Below are 10,806 nucleotides of genomic sequence, written 5' to 3'. Positions count from 1 at the left end.
CTCATTAGCTTAATTCCTTTTAACTGAATGAACACTGCAGATAACACATTCATATTTTATGAAATGGCTGAAGATTACTCACTGTTGTTTGCTCATTTCCTTGTTTTTGTCAAGGGTATAGAGTTCATACCTCACTTGTTTTTATCTCTAAATGGGTAAAACAGTTCTCCACCTAAGAACATAGTAAGAGATGGTGGAAAGATATCAGTGACACATGACAACAAATGAACCTACTGATACAGAAATAATTTATCGTTATAGAAGCAAAGTCCAAATTCTCCTAAATGTAATGTATCTAAAAGCTGCACTCATCAGTGATTTTAAATGAAAAGCGGGTCAAATGATTAAGTGTACTGTGGAAGGTGTAGTGACGAACCCACAGAGAATTATCACCTGAATCTGCAGTTCAATGCACTGAGCATTTTAGTGTCTTCCAGCATATTGTTTTGGTTTTCTAGCCCACAACAGCAAAGTTGGTGGCTAGCTGATGTATATCATGAAGCATTTCACAGCTAAAGAGCCAGATATTTCCCTTAGGACGAAAAGAGAGCTAAAAAGAGTATGAATATTGGACCACTTATTTGTGGCCAGAAAGACATTGACCAAACATTAGAATAAATGCTAATGTTGCTGTGTTTTTATTAAAAAGTTGGCGTTATGTCAACGGTCTTATGAGACAAATCGTACTAGTGACATAACCATCGGCGCTTCAAGCTCAATGAAACATGTCCATGAGAACCACACATACATTCACACATAAATACACTACAGTTTCAGTTCATCTACATAACAAGGACCTCCAGATACACCCATTCAAAGTAGTTTATGACAGGACAGAAAATCTGGGTTACAGCCTCGGCCTCTACTCATGTATTGTAATTGTACACCCTCCAAAACTCTCTAGTTCAGTAGTCTCAATGAGCCCATATGTGAGCAAGTATGCCACTTATATGTCAAACAAGCTGGTGGCTGTTCACTCTGCAAGGTCACAGGATCTCACTGTAGAGGGGCTGCAGAGGAGAGTGAGAGGCCCAGCGTAAACCGTAGCCAGAGGATTTGAGCCATGACTGTAGGAAGGGTCTGGGGCTGAGTCATAATGACTCAGGGTGCCAGTCGAACCCAGAAACCTCATGTGTCATCACAGCTCTTTAAGAAAGTGTTGATGTTGTATGTATGGCTGGCTTAGACTTTGTTACTTTATCCATGCTATCACCAATGTTAACATGTGGATGTTTACCATTTTTGCCATCGTAGTATAGCTTGTTAGCTAAACCGTTGCTAATTGATTCATAAATATGAAGCACAGCATGGGTTTTGCTGGTATTCGATAGTAAACCAAAGTATTAGACAAACTGAGATATGTTAATCTCATAGAGGTGCCAGAAGAAAAATCAGGTGGTCACCCAAGTCATTAGGGCATATCCTCTTGGGACCTTGAATGCTGGTGGGAAATTTTATTTAATGGCAATCCATTAAAATAGTTGTTGAGACATCTCAGCCTTGGGCAAAGTGATGGACTGACAGACCAACACTGCCATCCCTACACCCATGCTGCTAGTGTGGCTAAAAAAAGTTGATCAATCCCAAGTATTTGTGACAGGTGAAGGGCTCATCCTCCAACACTTGTCCAATCAGATCTCATCTGTCCTGCACCGCCTCATGAAAACAAGTGAGAAGACATTCATGTTTACCTCAGATAGCAGCAATTTATATGTCAATGTATATGATGTACTGAGAGAGAGAGAGAGATTTACCACTCACTAGGTGACCGGGCATCTACTTGTATTTACATCCTCTCCCCATTACTTCACAGACTACAAAAATACAGAACCATACAAGCATACCTAACCCTCTAGGCTGTCTGAACTCACTGAACCCTTTAACGTTTAAGCAGGACTGCTTACAGCCAGAAGAAGAAGGAGGGGACTCATGTATCATTGTGTTGCTATTCTGCCGCTGTGATGACTCTGGGGGTTCTGCAAGACAGAAAGAAGAAGACTGCAGGAGACCTGACAGTGTCAAAACACATTATTATAGTCCCCGCAAGGAAAACAGCAACTGGACCAGACCTCACAGAGAGACAGAGAAAACACAGACTGAGAGAGGAGAAAGGCTAAAGAGAAAAGGACAGGGACAGAGGAAAATAGAGGCCATAAAAACAGAACAGGACAACATGAATAAAGCAAAAAAAATGTTCAATGTTTTTGTAAAGTAGACCTGGGAATCACTTATGATCTCCTGTAAGATAGTTAGTTACTCTTTCTGTTGGACTCCTCTGGACATTTCCAAACTGTTTCTACAAAGGTCCAAACAAATGAAGAGTGCAAAGTGAGAAACAAAAGCATTCGAGTCCCTCTGGATGGCAGTAATGGAAAAGAGTAATCACCTCTGTTGATTATTTCTTCAATATGTCGTACAGCTGTCTGTTTCTAAAGAATATCATTGTGTTGCGCCTGTTAATCGTTTTGGCTCGTTTTCTGAAAAGTTTTGCTTTGTTCACACCTCTTTGTCTTGTACCTCGTGTTTTTTTGTCGTATTTTGGCTGCTTGGGTTAAAAAAACAGATGACCTCATCTGTTCTGAGTTTGAAACAGGCCATTCATTAGCGTATGTGTTGCTTAGCCTCCACACTAAATGCTCCACATTTCCGCTGTTTAGGAGATGTATAAACGGCTTTGAAACTCTTCCAACTGTCATTATGCATTGCCATTATACCCACCTCACCCACCCCCCACTCCTCACCCCCCACCCCTTGGCCTGGATCTGAAAAGTATGGCTCAGTCCAGCACCCTGTGCTCATAGATAAGCTATGCAAGGGTGATAACCACCACTGTTCACTTGGAGAAAAATCCCTGAGTGCACCCATGGTGACTTGTAATCAGGTGTGCCGCACGCTGTCCACTCGACATGCACTCAGCTCGTTTCTATCACACTCCAAATTCAGCCCCGTGTCACCATCAGCCTCGCACTGCCGGCTACCAGCTAGTTCACCTCCAAACCGTCATTCACACCTGTCTGCATCCCAGAAACACCACCTCACCACCAGCCTGACGCCTCCGCAGCAGCAGGGTGTTAATCAGCCGGCTGCCTGTGCTGCGGAGACACGAGCAGCAACAGGAGTGGGTGACAGAGAGAGGTCATCTAATCTGTGGGACAGATCCCACAGTATGACACCCCCCCACCCCCACACCCCACCCCCTCCAACTCCCACCATCTGATGAGGCTGAGGATGACTGGTGGACCACCTGAAGCTGTATCCACTAGCCAGGATCACAATCATCGCAGCAGGGACTACAGTGTAGGAGAGAGGGAAGCCTGCGCCCTTATTGCTGTATTTTCCCAGAGATCTGTGACTCAGAACATCATTAGCACACACACACTACAGTTATTAAGGCCCTGCAAAGCGCTTTTCACTGCCCCACCTTTTCCTTCTGTTTGCTCCATTCAGAGACTCAGGAAAAGTCACCAACACCCAGGCACATGGCATAGCAGATTGTGCTCTGGTTTTAGAGAACATGGCAACAACACTAATCTAATTAGTTTTGTTTGGACCTAATTTTGCACTTATTTGAAATTACACACAAAGCCAAAATGATGGATAATCTAACTCTGGTGTTTGATGTCCCATTTAACAATTGGGATGTTTTCCAAATACCACATTCATGCAACGTTTGACACAGGGCATATGATCAGAGTGAGTCTAATGAGGGTGTATTCTAGTTTTGTGCCAGTCATTGTATTGTTTATTCCTGCCCCTGAGAGGAAGAAAGGCCTCTTTTATGATCCCCTTTACCGTTTACACATCTAATTACTGGTATAGATAGATAGAAAGAAAACCAGAAGGTGCTGTGCTGACTTTTCATCTGGCCAGAAACAAACCCCTGGTCCACGACAGCAGTATGAGGGCCCTCTGAGAGTAGCCAGCTGGCCCCATTTGAAAGCCCATCGCTCAGGCAAATAGGTCAGTGCTGCTGGGCCACAGTCTCTGCAAGTGAATGGAAACCGAGGCTCTCCAAGGTCCTGGTCTGATCTGTCGTCAACCAGCAGTGGGTGTCCGGCCAGCGGTCAGCGGGTCGACCCATTCGACAAGAGCTTTAAGGAGGGGATGGAGCGAGGGAGGGCGGAGGGAGAGCAGGAGGACAAGAGCCGAGTTGTGTTGCAAGGGCTGATTATGCGTGCTGCAGGGCTGGTTTCCTGGATGTTGTGTTTGTGTTGGAGCGGGTGGCTCCAGGCAGATGTTGCAAATGAAGGAGGTGCTGTTGTATGTTGACATTGTGGGGAAATCATCCCAGATGACATCTGATTGGTGTTTGAAGAGGAAATGATTCCAATGACATTGGACCATCATCACACTTTATATCTCTGTATTTATTGCTTTCCAGTAATTCTTATTAGTTGCTCAGATTCGGCCACATTTCAACTTCATGTAAAGCAGACTGAGACTGTTACCATCACACTTGACTGGTTCTGAAAACTAAATGATCCATCGTCTGGGAAAAACTGTCTGCTTTGTTCTTGCTCACTTGTGCAGCAGGGAAAAGGGAGCAAACATTTTTTTAAGCTATTGTTTCCTCTGGATTTTTAGTGCCAATGGCACTGTCACACTCAGCCTCCAGCTGTTCCTTCTGTGCCCCCCCCCACACACACACACACACAACACACACACACACACACACACACACACACACACACACACACACACCATCCATCTGCCAATGTAAGCACACAAACACTGCTCCAACAAACATCAGATGACCTTTTACCTTCCCTGAGCCACCTGCATACACAAATCTAACACCTACAAACACAAGTAAACACACAAATGCACACACACGAAAGGTTAGGCTGTGGAGTGATATGTGGCCTCAATAACGCCTGATATGTATGATTATGAGGCTTTGACAGACTTAATGTCTGTATTGTTGAACTGAGATAGAGCACAATTAGTATAGTGGTGACAAGAGCCTTGCTGTGAATGCACTCTGTGACGTAAAATATACATTACTAATCCATTCTGATCCCACTGCTGCGGGTTTATTCATTTTTATTAGGTAACGTCAGAGGGGTCCAACCACGTTTACTGCTGGCATATGATTTAGATTCATAATTTATAAAATGGTTTGACCTGGATTCATGTCGAACTTTACAAGTGATTTTAATTATTTTAACAACTACATCCGTTTTTAAATCGGTAAATTACTCTTAAAGACCTGCAGTATTTCTCCAAATTACAGAATAGGCTACGAAACGGAAATAAACACGAACTTGCATTTAAGACATTCAAAGTTGCATCATTGCGCAACCCGGAGACGAGTTGCCAGTTTAGATAAATCAGTTCAAATCCTCCCTCCTTTCGCTTCTTGTGACTGGTCGGTTCCTCTGTCAGTTAGGGGGGAGGGGAGGGGTGCACCGCTAATTTCTATATGCCTGTATGTCAAATTAGGGCTCAGATTGCCGTTCTCGTGTGTGACTACCAACAGCAGCAGCAGCAGCGGCAGCAGCAGAAGCAGTGAGCCTCAGTGGACGTTTCTGGGATTTCTGCGTGTGTTTGAATCAGATGAGACGCTCGGGACCTACGTCTACCTGCGTACACCGAACCACTGCCTTTGGATATTTTGCTGCCACTTAAGACGCATCCGCACACTTCAGACTCGTGGTATTTCTGCTTCTGAAGCGAGCTGCTGTGTCATAAACAGCACGCCCGAGGGAAGACTCATCACCAAACTTTTAAAAGGGAGACTTCGCAACTTTGGCAACATCTACTAGCTGGTGAACATCGCTGTGAGTTCATGTGGTGTACCGTCTGACAGAAGCGGAACATTTCTCTGGGAAAACTTCACAGAAGGCTTTTGAAACATGTTCAGCAAGTGCTCCGTTGTGATATTGAACGTCCTCTTTCTGGTGCGGGCGCTCTCGGCTCACGAGTGCACGCCGTGTAATCTCCGGACTTGTCCAGTCAAAGCCCCGCACGGCTGCGAGGGTGGCCGGACCTTGGCCAGGGACCCGTGCGGATGCTGTGACCAGTGCGCCCGGCTGGAGTGGGAGCCCTGCGGCGGACAAGACTGGACGCACGGCTACTGCGCCCTGGGGCTGACCTGCGCCTCTGTAAACAAAACCGGACCTGCCACTATCCCTGAAATTGGAGTGTGTAAAGGTGGGTGAGAGTGTGTCATGATGTTACATTGTTTTTCCTTTTTTGTATTCTTTTTATTTATTTAATCAAATCAGAAGTAGTGTAGTAGTGAAAGAGAAAACATTTTTAATGCTGTTGTTGAGTGTGCAACAAAACAACTATAGGCTCCTTAAAGTGGCTTGAGGGCATCACTATTCAAACGTCAGTCCAGCCCTGACTGCAGTGACTGTGTCACTGTTTACCTTGTCTCTGGCTGCCTGGAGCAGCTCCCCCAGGTCTGAGGGGCTCTTGACTGCCAGGAGAGGAGTCATGTTCAGCTGCTCTTTCTTCCCCTCAAAGCTTCATTCACTCTCAGCTCAGAGGCATGACAATAGGTTTGGCACCAGGTTACACTTCAGCTCTAGTAGGTCCTGTGCTTTTTGTTTTAGAACTCAAAGAGACATTTATAAGGCGGTGAATTGGGGTAATAATCTGTGTGTGTGTGTGTGTGTGTGTGTGTGTGTGTGTGTGTGTGCGCGTGCGCGTGCGCGTGTGCCCATGGCGTGACCAACAATGATGATTGCGTTTTTAAACTTGGAATACACTGTAATTTAATAAATACGCTGCCCTTTTGTTCTCTGTATTGTTTGTGTGTGTGTCAGAGCTGTAATGGTTTGACAGCATGATTACAATAGTCCCCAGCAGATTCTCCTGTGGCTCCACAGCGCTGTGCTTCTTCTCTTCCTGCCAAGCAGAGCTGGGCTGTTGTGCTGTGGATGTGCTCGTTTTACGCACAATTTGAGCAACTTTCTGAAGTTCAAAGAGATGCGCGGGGTGTCAGGTTCTGCACGGTGAATGAAGTAAGTAGCAATGGCCTTCCCCTGAGGAACAAATAACTGGGGGGAGAACCCCCACCCCCCCTCCACCTGCACTCTGTCCAGCCTGTTTCGGGATGATTGAGGAGGACTGACGGGACTGAAGGAGAGAGTAAGCAGTTCTCAGTGGGTGTCTGGGATCCCCTGACCCTGCTCTCCCATCATCCAACTGTGGGGTGGTCCTAGCTCCACAAGGGTTTACTAGGGGTCTCCAGCCCCGGGCCATCCCAGGAGACGCTGCTGCTGATTGTGCCCCGAGTACAGGTTAGGCTGGCGTCTGGAGGACATCTCTGCAAATTAACAGCTTTGGAGCGAGTGGGAGGCCTAATGGCTCCTCTGATTGAGTCGTGCCTCTGGTCCTGTGACTCCAGGGGCCTCGGAACATGCTGCTGACCCCTAAATCAGACACATACACACGCAACCTTAATATCCCATAGGGTCTGGGTTGGGGGTAAATCAACACCTCCCGGTGTCTTTTCAGGGGCCACAGTAGGCAGGCTGCTGCAGGCTGATCCCAGATTTCCCTCCTGTAGCTGCAAGGGTCTTAAAGTGATTAGACTCGCAATCAGGAGTAGGGGGTAAATGTTTCCGCTTTCTGATCCCCTGCCTCTGCTCCCAGTTTTGATTTTCTGGGTGGTCAGAATCCTTTAGAGTGGGGATGCAGCAACCTCAAAACACCTTGGTAATGAGTCAGCAGTCGGTTTTCATCCTGTTATTGTTCACTGGCTTGACAAGATTGAAAAACGTATCGGAAACAACAATTATAACCACTCGGGGCTCCTCCTGCCAAGGGGAATCTGCAGTGGTCATTGCTAGTTGAGTTTTCCAGACACGGAAATGTTATGTAAGAAACCGATATCAAAAAGGAATTGGAAATGAACCGTTACCCCTGTTTTGTTTTGTTTTGTTTTGTTTTGTTTTGTTTTGTTTTGTTTTTTTTTAACTGTGGAAGTATTTAATTCCAAGTTTTGTTTCCAGTAATCTAAATGCTTTTGAAAGTAAGTAACCAAAAATAACTGAGCCACCAAGCTTGCCAAAGACAATACCTGGGATACTCAAATCAAATTTTCTCATGAAGGGAGTTTGGCATTTAAGTTCAGAAACTGACAAAAATACATAAAAAAAAGTGAATGAAATGTAGCAGTTTCAGGTTGCAAGTTGTGTCTGTTTCTTTTTGCGACTGTCTCATGAGTCATCCAGGCACCTGTTTTCAGAGAGAGACCTTGGCTTTTCACCTTATCGTATCCGCTTCAGCGATCACCCTGTCAGTCAGCTGAAATCATTCAGTCTTCGCAGCTAACTGATTTGTTATGATGTTCTCATTGTATTTCTGTGACTGGCCTCCCACACCACGTTTCCCTCCGAGCTCCAGAGGCACTTAACATACCACGTAACAAGAGTGTCTGTCTTACAGGGACGCTATGTCCAGTGCGCTCCTTCACATGCCTTCTACTTCCCCCTTCCTCTGGTATTATCTAATGTTTCAAAGACTTCCTTTTTAGCTCGCTATCAGCCAGAGGGCCTCTAGAGGTCAGCTTTCCCATCCTGGCTCTGGATGCCAAGACAAGCAGTCTCAGTGGCTGAGAGAGGAATCCCCTCTGGGATGAAGCCACAGACCTTGGCTAGAGTCATGCCAGGCCAGATAATAGATAACCAGGTTAGACCAGATCAGACCTGGGTCAGGCTAAAGGGTACCAGGCTGAGACAGACCAGCTCAGAACAAACAGGGCCCACTGGGGTCAAGCTAAAATTAGTGAATGAGACAATGTTTTCAGTGTCCAGCCTTTCATTAATTGTTTTGACTCCTGCCTCCCTCTCTATGTGCCAGATTTAGCACCCCACACAGACTGCCTTCATCTCAAATGAAAATACCCTCCCAGGCACAGGAAAGCCTCAGGATGGAAAAAAAAAAAAAAAAGGAATGTGGAGGTGAGGATCATTTTAAGGTGAGAGGAAATCACAGGGAAAGTTTTGGTGCAGTTTATTGAAAAGGCTGCTTGTACTTAGCCGGTCTCGCCGGCCGTCTGGGGGAGAGCTATTAACAGCACAGGCTGGCTCAGGTTAAAGGTAGAATTCCCTTCACTTCTTTCATTGGCTGCTGTTTACCATATGACTGGTTAGCACCCTGCATCACCCAGGAGTCATCCACGTTATCACCCCCCCCCCCCGCCCCGAGTTGGGGAAAGTGTTTTCCGAGGATGCTTGCCCTCGCAGTCACACGGATTCACTTCAGCTGTGATATTTATTACAGTAAGCGTCTGGCTTTTTCCCCTAGCGGAATATCTGTTTTAAATTAACATGGAACAACACATGTGATTTATTATGATTTACAGCGTTTAAAAGTAATTCTTTCCGATCACTTTGGTTCATCCTGTTACTGCCCCCCCCCCCCTCATGGCATTAGTCAGGTAAATACACCATGAGGTGTTCGTGTTTATCTTGGAGAGTTAAACCTTTTCCTCTTGTGCATTGTTCTGGTGCGTAGCTGTTTGGAGAAGAAAGCCAGAGTATTATGATAAGCTCCAATCACGCTTCCACACTGTTGATTTGAGGCCTGGGATCTAAATGCTTGGGAAGGGGTTACTCTGTGTTACAGTTGGTCTCATCCTGTTTACTCTGCTGCCACTCTTACTGCTCTTGAACAGCTATGAAGGAGGGTAATTTTGGGGGGGTATATGTGTGTTTATTTATGCTTGAATGTGAAAGGAATACTACGGGTGATGTGTACGTTGGGGCCCTTTTTAATCCCAGGGTTTTTTTGGTGGTTGTCCAGCTCACATGGCGCTAACATTATACCTTCCTGTGTTCCTTCCTGACGAAAAGTTACATCCCAGTTGAGCTGAGTCCTGAGGTGCCATCTCAGGGGGGTAAGGCTCACAAGGCGAAGGAACAAAATGTGGGTATGGTGCAGTGGTGGCGTTGGTACAGAAGAGGCGTTCCGGCTACCAGCAGAGATGGAAACCCTGGGAGGGCCCCATGCTGTGGAACAAAAGCAAACAAATGGGCTCAATGGCTCAAGTAGGGTGGTACAATGAGGAGGGAGGGGAGATGGCAGCCCAGAAATACACTGGTCAGGGCAATGTGTTGCAACAGAAGCTGTAAGCTGCCTAAACCTCCAGCACTTTTGGGAAACAAGTCTCGGTTTCTGGCACATTCTGCCTTGTGATTGCACTTCACCTTCAACTCTTGTCCAATGTCTCTTTATTCACAGTCAATGAGAGTAAAGTGGACAAGCAAATCCAAGTGAGAAGTTCATGTTCTTTCCCTGTCCTAATGTTCTCACTACTGTTCCCCCCCACCCCCCCCCCCACCCCACCCCCCACCCCCTGCAGTTCTCCCCGACCATCTGGAGGCAGGCCTGGTGGACGAGCACTGTCCCCTGATGACCGGCTGCGACAGAGCTGGAGGACAGTGTGTGTGTGATGCCCGTCACTCCTGCTTGGGCTCTTTCTCCTATCCAGACCAAGAAACCTGCATGAAGGCCAGCAAGTCAGGTGAGCCCCTCTCCATCCATCACACACACGTTGACACAGATACGTTGACACACACACAGACAAGGGGTGGGATGGGGGGGGGGGAGATAATGCTGTCCATTGAGAGAAGCTAATCCATAACAGATGTGGCTCTGAGGTGACTTATGCTACGTACATATCATAGTGATGACACACATGCTAAAGCTTTGTCTAGTGGTTCCCCTTTCACCCTTGAGTGGTGCGATTGTGCGTGACTCACTGATGACTGCGGTTCATGTGTGCGTTTGTGTGTGTGTGCGTGTGTGTGTGTGTGTGTGTGTGTGTGTGTGTGTGTGTGTGTGTGTATG

General features: G+C 46.4%; 1 protein-coding gene across 1 annotated transcript in view; it reads left to right on the top strand.

Moving 5' to 3' along the window:
• The first annotated feature begins 5,453 nt into the window (after nucleotides 1-5,453).
• crim1 (cysteine rich transmembrane BMP regulator 1 (chordin-like)) overlaps nucleotides 5,454-10,806 on the top strand; it is a 44,973-nt gene continuing 39,620 nt past the window's right edge. The window contains exons 1-2 of the mRNA XM_056392633.1: nucleotides 5,454-6,153; nucleotides 10,319-10,480. Of these exons, the coding sequence (XP_056248608.1) occupies nucleotides 5,856-6,153; nucleotides 10,319-10,480 (460 nt within the window). The 5' untranslated portion in view covers nucleotides 5,454-5,855. The remainder of the gene's footprint in view (nucleotides 6,154-10,318; nucleotides 10,481-10,806) is intronic.

Source organism: Seriola aureovittata, chromosome 13 (assembly GCF_021018895.1).
Source record: "Seriola aureovittata isolate HTS-2021-v1 ecotype China chromosome 13, ASM2101889v1, whole genome shotgun sequence".
Taxonomy (NCBI): domain Eukaryota; kingdom Metazoa; phylum Chordata; class Actinopteri; order Carangiformes; family Carangidae; genus Seriola; species Seriola aureovittata.
The sequence above is the reverse complement of the archived record's forward strand: the minus strand, read 5'-3'. Positions and strand labels throughout refer to the sequence as shown.